Raw genomic sequence first — 17,101 nt, 5'->3', positions numbered from 1 at the left:
CACAAAAATAAACCTAATCTATTATGTACCAATGGCTAGGTGGTCTTCATCTAACCTTGAGTCCCTAGGTTCAAGTTTTGATTTCAAAAATCTTGAGGATAGTTTTGAAAATCAGTTAAATCGATCAATCGGGATGACAGTTTAATATAAAAACCGTCGATTAACTCGATCAAAATCAGCTTTGACCAAATCACTTGCATTTCAATCAAATTATTATACTCGGGCCGAGTTTCCGACCCGTTTTATAACTATGCCTCAACCCAAACTAAATCAAAACCCTATCCCCCTATCATCATTGCCATTGTCAAAATTGTTTACCCACTATCGGAACAAATGCATTTGGAGTCCAACAAGAACTTGCTCATGGTATTGAGAATGAATCTTCAAACGGGTTTACATTGTCAACATCAATTTCTCGTGGAAGTGTGAGCGATTAAAAAAAGACTTCTCATAATCTTGATTCATCGAGTAGTATAACTGGGCGAGGATACAAGATGGAGCTTGAAGAATCTTGTGTTCAAGTTGATACGGTAGTTGTACAATCTCAAACTCTTGGACCTAGTAATAAATCATTAAATGCTAATGCTTCTGAGCAGAAGGAATTCCATGTGAGTTCGGCCGCAATTTAACTTGCAAATTTGTGTTTACGGAGATTGAGTAACAGATGGCGATTTTGATGATGAGCATGGCGATGGTGATGGTGGGGTGGCATTTTGATTTAGCTTGAGTTAAAGGAAGGGGGTAGGGTTGTGGAGGTTGGGGAAGATGAACAATACTTTTTTTATCGAATGATTTTAATTTTTTATTATGAAATTTATAAATATACCATTTTGTCCCATATTTTAAATTGTCCTTTTGAGATGAAATTGCAATGTTACTGTTGACTAAAAGGCATTATGGACGGAATCAGTGATTTTTTATTACGGTTGCAATCAAATATAAAGTTTTGGGACTACAACAGCAAAAATGAAAAGTTATGGTATAATCTGCAGTAGAATAAAAGGTTTGGGGACCTTTGCTATAATTTTTTGTACATAAAATGCATTGTAAACACACTTATATACCAGTTATGAACCCAATTATCGATTCAGTAGATATCAATGTCACATGCACAACGAACATTTCAACAATTTGTTTAGCCCTTGTTTGGAAGGATTTAACCTGTTCCAAATAGGGGTTACTTATGAACATTACGAAGAGAGAGATGAGAGAGTAATAATAAAGAGAAAATTTTATACATAACGAAACGTGGCAGTAATTGGGAGCAAATGGAAAAGCAGTCCAATCGAGGCACACGGGTAAAGGTCGAGATGGGTACAGTCAAAGCAAAACTGTCACCATGGTCAAACTTCCTTGTTGGCAGGACCTTTTCACTATAAAATTTCTGAATTCACCTTTGGTGGGTCCCACCACAACCTCCGCCCCTCTTTTTTTTTTTTTTTTTTTTGGCTTATTTCGAGAACTTATATATACGTGAGTTGTGTGTATGTGTGTGTGTATAAATATATATATAGAAATTAGGATATTATTTTCTTTCAACAGCCACAGCTCTGAGTAAAAAAAAGGGTGCATAGAAGGTTTGAGCTGCTTAGGAGTCTCAGCTGGAGATGCCCTTTCTCTCTACTCTCCAATTTGTTTTTTCACAGGTTCTTTTGATCTGGGTCCAATTGTTTTCTTCTTTTTTTCTAGTATCTTTGCTTAAACTTGCTTCTTTCTTTTTTGGGTGGATCTTGGGTTAGTCTAGATTTACATTTTGTGTAATCTTTTCTATGGTTGAACTCCTTTTGAGGCTTGAATGAGAAGAAAGATTTGATTTTTGGATAAGAGAGTTGATTTTGAATGCTCTATTACGTGTTATGATGATGACATGGGTCTTTTGACCACAAAAAAGAGAAAAATAGGATAAAGTGAAAAGAGAGAGAAAATTAAAGATGTACCCTTTGAAAGAAAGAATTGTTGCTTCTCGTTGTCATTGGAAAGCGATATAGAGGAGTTTAGTTTTCCTTCTTTCTTTGTACTTTTTCACACCTCGTGTGCGGCAGCCGTGGATTGTAATGCGCTTTCTTCAAAGTCTGTAGATTGTGGAGATTTTGCAAAGTATTTCAATAATTGGATAGCTTCGAACTGTTTGTGGGTTTGCGAAGATGCCTATGTTTCAGCCTTCAAAGAGGGATGGGATTGGATTCGGCAGTGGGGGTGATGGGCACGTTCTAGATCTAGAAACTGCAGTGAAAGATGGAGTCTTGGGCGGAGGTGGAGTTGGGGGTTTTGGAGGTGGGGTTGGAGAGAAGTTGGATCTAAAGAAAATGATTGAAGAGCTAAATTTGTCTGAAGTACCGTCAGTTTTCATTTGCCCCATTTCTCTCGAGACAATGCAAGACCCGGTTACCCTTTGCACCGGCCAAACCTACGAGAGGTCCAACATTCTCAAATGGTTTAGTTTGGGGCACTATACTTGCCCTACTACTATGCAAGAACTTTGGGATGATAGTGTCACGCCAAACAGGACCCTTTACCATTTAATCTATACTTGGTTTTCGCAGAAGTATGTGCAAATAAAGAAGAGATCCGAAGATGCACAGGGAAGGGTATCGGAGCTTATCGATACCCTGAAGAAGGTAAAGGGGCAGGCTAGAATTCAAGCCCTTAAGGAGCTGCAACAAGTTGTGGCTGCTCATTCGACTGCTAGGAAGGCTGTGGTTGATAAAGGTGGGGTGGCTCTTCTTTTGTCTTTGCTTGGTCCTTTTACTTCCTATGCTGTAGGTTCAGAGGTTATAGCCATTATTGTGAATTTATCTCTAAATTCTGAATCGAAAATGAATTTGATGCAACCTGCAAAGGTATCATCAATTATCGATATATTGAATGAAGGATCCATTGAAACAAAAGTCAATTGCATTCAGTTGATCAAAATGTTGATGGAGGAGAAAGATTTCCGATCAGAAATTGTCTCAAGCCATTGCTTGTTGGTTGCTTTAATGAGGCTGGTGAGGGATAAGAGACACCCTAATGGACATTTGCCCGGGCTTGGTCTTCTCAAATCGATTTGCATACATAAGCAAGTTCGAAGTTTGATTGTGAGTGTTGGTGCTATTCCTCAGTTGGTGGAATTGTTATCTGGATTAAATCCAGAATGTTTGGAAATTGCCCTTTTCATTTTGGATGTCTTATCCTCTGTACCTGAAGGGAGACAAGCTTTGAAGGATTGTTCAAACACTATACCTAGTATGGTCAAGCTACTTATGAGAATTTCAGAAAGCTGTACAAAATATGCACTTTCAATCTTGTTGTCTATATGCAAACTCTCTCCTGAGGAATGCTCGTTGATAGCTGTTGACAGGGGTCTTGCAGCGAAGCTCCTTCTTGTCATCCAGAGTGATTGCAGCCCTGTTCTGAAGCAGCAGGCTGCCGAGCTTCTGAAGCTATGTAGTCTGAATTATTCAGATACCATCTTCATTTCAAAATGTAAACTGACCAGAACGATGCAATGAAAACAGAATCATGGCTCTCTCGTGCACTTTGAGGGTTCAACACAAATTTGATGTGGAGGTGCAAACCTATCGATTACTTCTAGCTATTGATTCAACATACATGGAGATCTGTATTGTATGTAAGCATGCATTGAGCTGAAGTTCTCCAATAAGCACTTGAAATAGGAGATGGTTTTAACGACCTCATTCCCAAAAAGATTTCATTTGTAAAGGTATAAAGAAACTGTGCAAATTAATTGTATGTATTGGAGCTTAAAATAGCAATGTAATTGGTTGGCAGTTGTTTTGCTCCATGAATCTCGTGTAATTCTCTGATTCTTAGGGATTCAAGATCCTCCAATTTTCCTTGACAACTTTGTAGAAGTTTTGTAGTGGCCTTACAGTGTGTAGAATGTAGTGAAGAAACAGATATCCATTCAATATGTACAGGCAATCACAGATTTGTGTTCGTTGTGATATTACTTCGCAAAACTCCATTTTCGGTATATTTATTTGTTCCTACGCATGAATCTCTCCAAGTGAGCTGCTGATGCTATTTTTGGAATACTTCAGTGCAAAATAATGCTTTTGTAGATGCACACGAGAAAATTATCTGTCAAAGTAATTTGTCTATTTATTTATAGTAAATCTGTTACCATTCTGCAACATTATATTTAACGAAAAGATGTACGTTGCAATTTTCACCATTGTGGCTCACTGGTTTCTATGCAGTATGTGCAACTTCTGATTTCTTTTGGTCATGTGTTGTATAATTTGAATTTCCTTTGCTATCTGCATGCTCTATCAACAAGCAAGGTACGAATGGTAAAACTTTTTCTTGGACCTTGATGATTTTGAAAGATAAGCATCCTGCTTTTTAATTATATTTGATTCAATTTATATTGAATACGTAGTTGTATTCTTGTTCTTGCCATTGTTTCATTTTCAAGCTTCAATTACAGAAAAAAACACTCCCGGTATAATAAACTGTTTTCGATTTAATACGAGGGTATGAATGAGGAATGATTATGTTATGAGATTTGAGTTTGTTTTACTCATGGGAAGGTTTTCTATTTACTTTACATTAGGATTTATATGGTAGTTTAGAGATTTCTTTTAGTACTAAAATTTGAATTTCTTGAATAAGACCATTAATGTTTGCTGGAAAATGGGCCATGTTGAATAAAAAATTTTAATTTTGTCAATCATCTATCCAAATTTTTTCTTCTTTGTATCTAGATCATTCACACTCCATTTATAGAAATGCTACTAGTGCGAAATAACAAACAATAAACATGAAAGGGCTTCTCATTGGTTTCCAGATTCAAATAAAAACATTCATACAAGTAGAAAAAGTACACAGATATTAGATACAAGAATTTGTCCATTTCTCTTCTCCATAAGATTGCCCAAACTAAAGCCCTTTGTCCCATCTCCTTCTGTCCTTCCAGTCTGATTCCTGCAATGCAAGGGGCCAAATTTACAACTTTGCAAATAACTTTTCAAATTTATTTGAAACCAGTACTATAATAATCATATGCATTATCAATATTCCTACTTTAGTTTACCTGAAAATTTATAATTAGACATTTGGGTCGATGAGTTCCCCATTCAAGTACTCTCTGTAGGCAGCCACAGGCCAGATGAAGCCTCTCCAGATAAGCCTGTTGGCCAATGGAACATCGATGATGATCTCCTTCTGGGTCGGTTTCTTGTCATCCCTGATAGCAATCAAGTAGCTTCTACCAACCCACCCAATCCATCCGGCAATGTATAAGAACAGAATCCCTGGAGTTATGAATTCACCCCAGTGCCTCTGGTCCCCGCTCACGATCAAGTGAGGCAAACCATCTGATCCACACAGCAGGCCTTGCTTGCCATAGTTCTCAAACCTGATTATAATCACAAACTTGGGATTCAACTCATTGTAGGGTTAAGGAATTTGACGAATAGGCACTGTATGGAAACATCAAGTTAATGATTAAAATGAATTTTATCGCAAATTACCAGTACAGAGGTTTCTGTCTCTTCAAGATGACAAATTAAGCAAAGAAATACCGCATTTGAAGATAATTTTTTTACACTATAATAATCATACAGATGCTTCAACAGCATGAGCATAAGAAAATTTGTCTCAGTTAACATCTTAATGCAGCGCTCCATCATTCTTAGTAATGATTTCGCCCGCATGACAGTCTACTTATAATTCATCATTTAAACTTGCCCAAGCGCATAATAGTAAGTGATCGATTGTATTAGCACACCAATTATCGAGTCAACATCGAGAATTCTTTTGTTTAGCCATTATATTTAGCACCGATTGCATCAAAAGCCCAAAATTTTCTCGCATCAAGATCAAATAGTTACTCCAAGAAAATCTTGAATATATTTAGTTGACCCACCCACAACAAATAATTGAAGGAATGGTTGAAAAGCTCCATTACCTGCGCTTTGTCTTCTCCATAGTGGCCTTGATGGCAAGAGCAGGAGCACTGTCAGGAGCATAAAGCTTCAAGGAAGACTCGAGCTTCTTTAGCTCCTGTTTCTCACGCTTGGCAAACTGCTTCGACTCCTTGCATGGCGTCAATCCTGCTATGTCAGCTGATGCTGGAAGCACTGGTGCAGATAACAGAATCGAGGATAGCGCAATTGCAGCAGAAAATGCCTTAAGCGATTGCTCTGAACTTGAACCAGATGATGTGATCTGGTTAGGAGAATTAGCTTGACAAATAATGGCTGCAGCCCTTTGTTTTGTGCCCAGTTTCGGTAAAGAAATGGGCTTAAAAAGGTTTGAAGGAATTGTGAGTGACATAATTTAGTTTTTTATTTTTTCAGTTGATAAAGATTGGAATTGATGAGAAGAAGAAGAGGAGGAGGAGGAGGAGGGGGTTTGAATGGAGAAGTGTGGAGCGATGATTTTTAGATTATGGGAGTAGTGGATGTGAGAGAGGATAAGGTGTGGCAAATGATGAGGTGGATGGTTGTGGTTGGTTCACAGTTTTGTTTAAGATTCAGTCTATCCTGGAAGGAACCACAAACAGAGGATATCAGATATATGCACGGGTCGTGTTGCATCCACGTTGTAAAGATAATTAAAATATATGGAAGAAAATATAAAAAAATAATAATCTTATTGATCGATTTTATTTCTTATCCTTTCTTTGCATATGGATGATTATATATAAATAAAAGTTTATTGAGTAATCTTTACACACTCTTGCAAATTCGAGATAATTTGTAGATTTCAATTTGAGCTAAATTGAAATGATAAACTGACGCAGAACATAAATGTCTATAAAATAAAAGTGTCTAGTTCGTAACACAAATAAGAAATTATTTATGATCTTGTTCAGTTGGATGGTGTCATGTTCGACTGGACAAATCGTATTCCCGAAGCAAAAAAAAAAAAGACCCCTTTGTGGTGGAACAGAAGGTGAGAGTACTGCAAATTAATGTGGATGACATACATAAGGGTAGAGAGAATACTTAGAAGTGGAAGGATAAAAAATTACAAGGAGGACACATAAAGCTTCTAAGTGGAAGGGAAGATTTTCCGACCATTACAAATTCAAATAATGAGTTTTCCTTTGATAAGCTTTTGTATCTTGATGACAATTCAGGTCGAGTTGTTTTGAAATGGAAGGGAATAATGCCAAAATCAATTCGGAAGGAAAAAATAAGATAAACATTATTTCCAACTAGAAAACATGTTTTTTAACTCTTATCTTTTCTAGTTGACTTTTTTACTTATCTTAGGTTTTGTCCCACTGGATTTTTCTAGCAAGGTTTTAATGAGTCAGCATTTATTTTTAGTATTCCAAAATAAATGTACTCTTTTTCCTTCGTTTGATTTTTTTCCCATTGGGTTTTTATCAAACAAAGTTTTAATGAAGCAGATAATTTGTAATGTGTCATTCAAGAGGGGGTGTTGTAAAAGGAAATATTATTAGGGTTTAGAAGTGAATGACAATTACACATCTGCAGCCCTAAAAATAATTACTATTGTATCCCTAATTCTACCCTATAAATAAAGGGCTTTGATTCTTAATAAAATACACAAGTCTATTGACTTCTCCCTATTTTCTTCTCTTTTCATAACAGAAACTAGACATTGTGTGGGATTGTACAAGAATCATAATACATAATTCCATAGTGTCTAAATTAGGAAAGAGGAAAGAGACAAAAAAAAATAAATTATTTTTCTTGCTTTTATCAATTGTTTAGATCAAAAGATTTAATTAAAAGAAGGTGTCCATCCACCGGTGTAGTCTCGACATTGGAGAATACCATAAAAGACTTGAGATTTGAAGCATCAAGTTCTTGGAATTAAAAAGTTAGAAGTTCGTGATTCAAAATTAATTCAAAAATTGATCATCGAATTTATTGAATCTTTTTATTCTTGTTATAACATACACGTGAACATCTAAACAATCTTGTTTATTGAATTAAAGAAAATTTTAAATTCTAAATAATTCCGCTTCCACATTCCAACGCTATCATCAATTATTCAACATGGAATTCGCAACTTTTCCCATTTAGCATGATTTTACTGATTCCATTGATGTCGTTGTACATTCTTAAATATGAAAATATCAACAGATGAATTGCCATCATTTATGAAATGTGATTCTGCTCTCTTCTAAGAAAAATGTTAAAAATTACATAATATGTCATCATTTACCAGAGGCCAACTTGCCTCCGTTAATGACTAGGTAGTAATATTGTCATCCTCATCCACATGCTCGTTCATTTAGTTTGTATCGATAAATTGGAGAAAAGTGAGTAACATTACAAGAAATTGAAAATTGAATGCTAAATTTGTAATTAAAAGAAAAGGTTGGCAACTAAAATTAACAGCTTGTTATTATCTTCAATCTCCATTATTGAGCACGTCAAATAAAACACAGCGTAAATTAATTTTTATTCTGCCCAATATAAAATGAATGAAGATAATATTTTCGACCAATCTCGGGATCTAGTTCGCCAAACAAAGTTCCATTAAATTTTTTGATACGTAAGTTAACTTATCAACAACAATATTTTGAATTGATAAGCTGTATTTGTTGACGAACTTGCTTCAAAAAAATATTCAAAAAATAATAACAATTATTCCACTTTATCAGGGGATTTTTGACATCCTCCTTGACAACTGTGCTGGTGGATAGAAATTATTGACCCCAAAAAATGGGACAACAGATGTCGGGGCCCGTTTGTGTCCACATCGCCAATTGCGGCAGCTTTGGACTGGAGGCTTTATCGAAATAGTACAAACATGTGTAACGCTCCAGGTACAAGTCGTAGTAATTTGGGCACCCACGATAATATCGAAAATGAAAACATAGAAACTGTTGGAAATCTACTTATACATGCACAGCGGAATTTAAAATAATTTTCGATTTCCACCAAAAATCGCCTTTGTGTTTAGATAGAAATTGTGATAAGATTGTACATTTTCCAAATCTGCAAACTTCTTTGCTTTTCTTTCAGTTCCATCAACCTTGATTTGCCACCACAGCTGTCCAATTGTCCAGCCTCCAACGGTGATCCACACATAGAATATGATTGCAGCTTCTAGGGTTTTCTCTTGTGCCAGCAAGAATAATGAAAACTTTATGGACCTCAAACCCTAGTTATGTATTTATATAAACCCAAACAGGCTCGGCTCGGCTCGGCCCGGTCCGGTCCAATAATTAATTAATCCAATTAATTAAACCCGATCCGTGAATTAATTAATCCAATTAATTAATTCGAAAATATAAATAACAAATCCAATTAATTAATTTATCCAACGATTGTTAAATTAACCAATTGGCAATTTGCAATCTTCCAATTCTCTTTTGTGTGTGACCCATTAGGTTCCCGACCACGATGCCTAACGACGTGAAATATTATTTTGATCTAATCAAAATTGATAAATTAAAACACCCTTTTAATTTATCGTCAATTCACATTCGCCGTCCCTGATTGACATCTAGCAATGTGTCAGGGCAATACATGTGACGGGAAATGTCACATGGTATGACAAAATCAAATTCGTTCGTTTACCGTGAAACTATAATCCCTTCGTCAATATAATCCGATCAATTACGAGATATGGAATTGTGTCAATCTCGATCATCGATCATATCTTTCACTCCACTATTAAGTCAATATAAGTCGAAAACTCTTTTTCGACTTATGAGTACACCTTGGCCAAGGATTTCATCGTCGACTTAATTGAATGAAACGCAGATCATAATCTCCTGCTATCTAAGAGTGACGAATCCTTTATTGATCAATCACAACCTTCATACGATTCTTGACATACCCGAACGATATCGTATTAGCGGCCCTTTTCAGAGCAACATCCAACACCGCCAAAGTATGACTGTCCTCATATAAGGTACTATGACGACCTCAAGTCAAAGGACCAATTCCACTACCGAACGTTAGAGATTAACCACTGACACTCAGATAGTTATCCATGTGAAATCTCTCGACGGGTCTCCAATGTTTTGTTCTATAACAAAAAATCCACGTATTCATTTAAGTGTCACCACACTTTAACTTGTGAGATCAGCTACTTACTTCACAAGTAAGAAATGTCACAAGTGATGGTCTATCCGTAATAACGATATCCGTATCTCGTTATTACTTATGACCACGGATGATTTAAGATTCAATCAGATGTAATTTGTATCTCACAATCACAACTCCTTGTGATTAACAAATTACAAATATTTGAATCTACAGACTCTATTATTTATCTAATTATCTATTAATTAAATAATAGATCAGCCATTTAATTGTATTAATTATATATAAAAGTATTTATGTCCAAAATTGATTGGACCTAGGGCATAATACTTACAGAAACTGTGTGCACAATTCCCCCCTAACTTTCGTAAAATTACTCTTGAGTAGAATAACAATGATAGAGGAGATATATCATAACAAATATATGAAGATTGTATTTCTATTTTTTCCATCCTCTCCAATGTTACAAGAGTTGTTATTTAGTGTCTCAATCGAACTGGCCATCGTTGGATTAAATCCACGTGGCTCCATCTAATTGATCGAAATGTCCCATCACTCTCTCTCACATTAATTATATTGATGACATGTCTGACATTTATTAATGCAAATGTCATATCAGTCATTTCTAAATATACATTCATCGGACCTGTTCCAAAGAATACAATCACTTCGATCGTGAAAGACAGGAAGGAGCCTCGGACATGAAGGAATTTGGCTCAAGGGATGAGAGCACTTCGGTATTGGAGCTTTGATGGAATAGTGCCTTGGCCAGAAGGCAATTCTTGCATTCTTCTTTATTATTGGATTGATTGCCACGTGTGTGAGTGTGGCGCCTCCACGTGGCCTCCAATGGAAGATTCGCATATGATCAATAACTGAAATGATTGGATGAAAATGATGATTGTGTTTAAAACAGTCAAATGATAGAATTTCATGTGATATTATGTCAACCTATCCATTAATAAGGTGGGTAATGTAGCATGATTGGGGGGGGGGGGAATACTATAGAAGTTAAAGTTGAAACATCCATAAACCGTGGAAGGACAATTGTAAGGCATCGCACAATGAATAAGTTGTCATATCTTAAAACTAGATTAACATATTATAAAATAATCAATTGTCCTACATTGCCAAGGTTTTTTACAGATACACACTTGACAAATTTTCATTCACAGTTGAAAAAATAAAAAACTGCTAATAAGGGGTTTCCACTTTCAGCTCTTATATATTGTCCCTGACTGTGTCCCCTATACAAGGGTATGTTGTTTGTAAAATGGATTTGAGTGATTTCTTTAATAAATTGAACTTACCAACCTTACCAAAATTAGAAAGGCTAATGGCAAGGAATTCAATAACACACCAATGAAAAATGGAAGTTAAAACACCAATGAAATTAGATATAAAGTCGAGGTAAGAGTTGAACTCTTTGTCCTTAAGTCGAATTTGCATCACAACGGTGCCTAGGATGATGGCAATCAACTCCCAAAATACAATGACTAGTTGACTAACTTCTTGTGTTTGTAGCACTCCAAAAAAAAAAAAAAAAAAAAAACACAATGAGAGAGAGAGAGAGAGATTGTTTTTGTACTCCTTTCAATTGAAATGAAAAATAGACTTTTTGTGCAAAATTTCGGCTAAGGAAATATGATTTTTATATTATACTATTAAGGTGTTTGAGCCACATTATTCCAAAAAAAAAATATTTTTAAATAGTGATTTGACATCATTTCAACCACACATTCTTCAATAAAATAATAATACACGCAGATCAAAAACTTTTTTTTTTAACCACACATTTCTCATCAATATACTATTCAAGAATGCATTATTACCAAAATAATGTGGCTCAAACACCCCCCTATAATTGCGTTTGATTGGGATGAAGTAAAGGACGTTCAACGAGTCTTATTTATCAGAGAAGGGATTGTGAACGGAGAGTCATGGTCCAAAACTTACAATATTTACCAAGGGTCGTAGCTTTGCTATCGCTCGCCTATGCACGTGCATCGCACGAGCACCAAAAATAGAGTATGTCGCTTGCGTGGTGCTGTGCTGTCGCTTGAGTGTTAGTCTTAGGTGTTGAAAATTCGATTTTTTCTTCTCACTTTGGACCATAATTTCTCATTCATCCGAAATCGATTTTTAGATTTCAAATATGCCACGATTATCTACTCGAAGAGTAGATCAAGTCAATCTATTTATTTTCATAATTTGACCATTGGATCATGTTCGAATATTTGGTCGAAACTGAGATGAAAATCGCTTTTACATTTTTCATGATTTCACACTTAACCAAATTTTTTTCTCTTTAAACCAAATTCCAACTGGGGCTTATTCCTAAAATAATAAATAAAACAATGCAAAATAATCTTCACCTACTTGAGACTGTTGGTACTACCCTAGCCTAGTATGTGAAATTATTCTTATTATATTGTTACATTGTATAAACCGTTTAGATCAATGTGCGACATCATGATGCTTATACCAAGTGTGTGGGGGAACAAAATTCTAAGGAAAACACATGATATAAAAAAAGGGGATTTTGCATAGATGTTCCTAAATTATAAATTGCAAAAAAATTAGTCACTTTTACATAAGGTGCTCTCTTTTTTTTGGTGCAAAATGTCCCAAACATCCTAAATACTTTTTGGGTGCATTTATTGCTTATTAATGCATACATGTAATTCAAATTAATGTCATGATTTGATGGTTGACACATGTAAGAAAGTCCTATGAATATAGCTAACATAAAATGGCTAAGAGAATTGTTAATCAAAAATTAAATAATAAAAATTATTTTATAATCTTTTCATAATGTGCAAACTAAAAATACCAACAGTTCAACTGTCGAACTAGAATGTGAAGATTAACAGTTAAAATGTCAAATTCGACACTTAGTAAATGTCGATAAAGACATTTGAACTGTCCAAGTCTCATCGGCTTTCTACTATTTAGTATAATTTATTTATAGATATCACTTGCATAATATTATAGTTCGATATATGAACTATGCCGAAAGTTTATCATTGATATCTCAATTTTTTAAGAAATGAGTAATTCTCAGAGATTCATCGCGTTGCATGGGAATGAGTTGGGCACAATCAAGCCACATGGTCAAGCCATGTTCCAACACCAAATACGTAAAGTTGAATGCTATTTAAGGCTTGAAGTTGCATTTTGTACATGATAATGATGATGTTAGTTGTTTGTGTTTTACTATCATTTTCGTATTATTACATTGTAGCTTTTATTCGCATACAAAAAACATTCTACTTCTTATAAAACATAAGATTTCACTCTGTAAACCGTTAAGTAGTAGACTAGACAAAATATTCGGGCATAATGATTGATCGGACACACAATATTATAATTATACATTAACAAGTAACCTTCGATAAAAGTAGAGAATTTAAATATAGCCCATATCATGAAGCATTATTCGCTTATGTTAAACGTCGTCGACGTTTGAAGTTTCGCCCCTATTGACTTCCTCATCATTGTCTGAACTTATGACAACGACCGTGGGTGATAGAACATTAAAAATCAACTTATCATTATAGGAGTGAGATGATTGGGTAGAAACGCCATCCAAGTTGGGAAAAAGAAATTTATCGGTAGTATCGTTGATCATCTAACATTTACAAACAATTCCTTGCAAATGATATCTTTATAGTTCAACCCGCCACACATTAAAAAATATTTCTCACACATGAACATGAACTAAATAAACATAAAAATAAGTTGTTCAACGTACACATAATGATATAATTTCAAAATAATACGACAAATTATAAGGTTAAAAGCAACACATAGTTGTCCAAGTCAATGAAGTCCTATTGCATACTATTCTTCCATCTCTTCTGGCCACTTTTAGTGTGGGGAGTTCGAAATCTATCTACAATTTCATTAATATGAACAAAATTCCAACATTAGAGGATGATTAAAATGTAATGCATTCGTATGACACACATTGAAGCAACTTAAATACATTTTCATCTTATTATAACTATCGAGTAATCCATTCAAGCTATCGAGAAATTCAGTAACTATCAGTCAAGAATGCTTGATTTTCTCGATAGATGTCCGTCTGTACTTTAAAGAAACCCCCTAAGTGCAAACATGAATCATATTTTCTAATCCACAATCACTATAGAATGAACCACATTGCAACAAATTAAATTACCCATAGAAGGAAACATAGAATGATCAATATAATGACGATACAGTTCATTACCAAGCTATGAATCAATAAATTGACTAAAATTGAAAATGTATATTCTAACAAACCACATATTCAACTACATGGTTTCGCAATGGTGTTACATAGGCCACAGTTTAGAAGTCACAAGTTGTATGTCACACATCCAATATCAGGTAACAACAAACAGTATCCAGTTACATGGAGTCTACTCAAGTCACATACCCATTGTGTTCAATTACAAGTCCCATGATGTACGAAAGTAACGTAAATCTCTATATGACATCACATTCATAAACACTCCAATATGTCCACAGCCAAGTCACATAGTTCAGTTCAACGAGATCACATATAATTGCATTTCACTCCGTTTACTTTCAATTCACACAGTTCATGGAATGAAATTAGATAACGATACAAGGTCACGTACATTTGCATTCATTTATTATTCATAGATTTTATTGGAAAGTGTTATATTCCATGCGTTGAAAATACATCAAAATAAATTGATCCATTATTCATTTGCAGTCGTGAAATCATTTCATAATTGTTGACAATTCACGCACTGAGAGGATCCGCAAATTAGTAGACAAACAATTATATATTTGAATTAGAATTACATACCCGACAAATATCGAATCTAAGATTTCAATTAGGATTGATGAATTGTGATGTGCGTTCACAAATGGTTCCCTGACTCGGATATACTATGACGACACGATTATTTTCACCTTTGAGATTTTTGGCAATTACAGACCAATTGGTTCAAATCTGTGTCTTTTATTCGACGTCTGAGAGATGAATTGTAGGAGTTGGTTCAGATCTATGTCTTCCTCGTCTGAGCTATGATTCTAATTTTTGGAAGGTGTATTTGTTATGATACAGAGTCTGGCATTTGATGGTAAATTGACACTGATTTTTAGGAAACCGATTGATATATATATATATATATATATATCAATTTTTCCCTTGATGGACATTATGTGAAACTGTTGACACATAAAAAAGTTCAGCCCAAGACGAATAGCCCAACTGGAAGATCCCCAAAAATCAAATAGCCTAAAGAACGAATCAATCAGGCAATGCAGGATAAAGGTCCAAATAGGAAAGCCCATGAACGCGGTAATACCATCGCCCAAGGTTGCAAGTCACCCAAAATTTGAGCGAATGAATTGTCATGCAGTCACCCAGAGCTGTGACCCTGCTCTCGTCCAAACATTCGAGTCGCCCAGCATCTTAGCAAACATAAGATTTATGGTTACCCAAAAGTACAGTTAATAAAGCAGTTATTGGGTAGTCCTACCACGTTCCACGATTCAAGGAATTCAATTGAAGACGGTTGAACGACAAAAGTAATGGCAGCAGTTAGAGAAGGCAGTTTCATGACAAGTTGGCCACTATAAGGAAAGTGGGCAGTTATAGAGCGATCGAGCAATTTTTAAGCGGTTGATCATGAAGAGATCATTCAGGGAGTATAAAAGGAAGAAAATATATAGAGCAAAAGACTCCGAATCAAACACTCTCAAACAGAGCATATGTAACTTTCTTAGTTTAGATTTAAACACTTCTTTTACAATAACTCGTGTGCTTGCGCCCCTTGGAGGCATTCTATTTTTATTTTCCAATTGTAAAGTCATCTCCAATAAAAACACCCCTTTTTGGGACTTTGCCTCAAGAGGTTTGTCCCTTATACAATCATCTGATCCCTTTTCAATTGTTAGCGACTAAACCGTGCGAAACAATTTGGCATGTCCAGTGGGACAGTGGTGTTTGGTGTTGAAGATACAAAAGGTGAAACAATATGCCTCAGAGATCCGATAAGGAAGCGACAAGTCGGGGAGGAGTCTAATCTGTGATCGAGCGATATAAGGAGCAGCATAGCTCTCCACGAACAGATGGACAGAATCAGAGCAGTAACAGTCGACGAATCAATGGCAGAGTTGAGTCCTCGAACTATGCGTGCACTGCTTGGAGAACTCACACAAGATGTCGTTGAACAGGTAAATCTTCGAAATATTCATAATATGAAAAGATTTACCCAGAATGGGAATGCACATTATGACAACATGGCCAAACAACTGAATACTTTGAATGAAATAATGAATAAGTTAGTAGGCCAAATTTGTCAACCAATTATGCCTCTTGCAAACCATTTTCAAACTAGGACAATTGTGGGATATAATCCCCCAGTCCTAAATCCAAGTCAAGGGGTAGAATCACATTTCGGTCCCTCTACTTCAAACCAAGGGGACAGTGTAATGCCAAATCAGAATAATGGTAGTGGTACACCTAACTTGGGGGGTAATCCAAATGTAAGAGATAATGTCCTAAATAACGGGCAGAATACCCCATGTGTTAATGAGGGAATAAATGTTCAGGCTAATGGTAACAATGACCCAAATCATGGTAATTTTATTCCTAATCAAGGACCAAATATCAGGCCTCAAGCAAATCAACCGGTCAACCAACCTGTAGGGATTCCATATGACCCCAACGTCATGTTGAGGAATAAGATTATGAAAATCGTACAGGACCAGATAGATTTTGGGGTACGTCCTGTCATTAGGCCGACTTACACAAAGTCATATCCTGATTGGATAAACCAAGCATATCCATGGCCTAGAGGGTATAAAGTGTCAGAATTCTCACTGTTTACCGATTTAGGGGAGGTGTCTACTCCAGAACACATAGGACGATTCACACTGCAAAGTGGTGACGTAACTGATTATCATAAAATGAGGCTTTTCCCTAGTTCATTAACAAGAGTAGCTTTCTCCTGATTCATCAATTTGCCAGCGAATTCTGTTCAAACATGACAACAATTAGAACAATTATTCCACACTCAGTTTTATAAGACTGAGTCTGAAGTTATTTTGGCCGATTTGGCGAACCTACGTCAAATGTCAAACGAATGGGC

The 17,101-nt window shown here is 35.6% G+C and overlaps 2 protein-coding genes across 2 annotated transcripts; one reads left to right on the top strand and one right to left on the bottom strand.

Annotated features, from left to right (window-relative positions):
* The first annotated feature begins 1,523 nt into the window (after positions 1-1,523).
* Positions 1,524-3,976, top strand: LOC111401855 (U-box domain-containing protein 30-like). The gene has a single exon (XM_023029798.1). The coding sequence runs from the start codon at positions 2,145-2,147 to the stop codon at positions 3,489-3,491; it is 1,347 nt and encodes a 448-aa protein (XP_022885566.1). The 5' UTR covers positions 1,524-2,144; the 3' UTR covers positions 3,492-3,976.
* Positions 3,977-4,760: 784 nt separating this feature from the next.
* Positions 4,761-6,371, bottom strand: LOC111401854 (photosystem I reaction center subunit III, chloroplastic). Its single transcript, XM_023029796.1, has 3 exons — positions 5,915-6,371; positions 5,039-5,362; positions 4,761-4,929 (listed from the first exon to the last, which is right to left on the bottom strand). Exons 1-2 carry the CDS (start codon positions 6,280-6,282, stop codon positions 5,053-5,055), a joined length of 678 nt encoding a protein of 225 aa, XP_022885564.1. The 5' UTR covers positions 6,283-6,371; the 3' UTR covers positions 4,761-4,929; positions 5,039-5,052.
* Between the last annotated feature and the right edge of the window lie 10,730 nt (positions 6,372-17,101).

Source organism: Olea europaea, chromosome 10, assembly GCF_002742605.1.
Source record: "Olea europaea var. sylvestris chromosome 10, O_europaea_v1, whole genome shotgun sequence".
NCBI lineage: Eukaryota > Viridiplantae > Streptophyta > Magnoliopsida > Lamiales > Oleaceae > Olea > Olea europaea.
The sequence above is the reverse complement of the archived record's forward strand: the minus strand, read 5'-3'. Positions and strand labels throughout refer to the sequence as shown.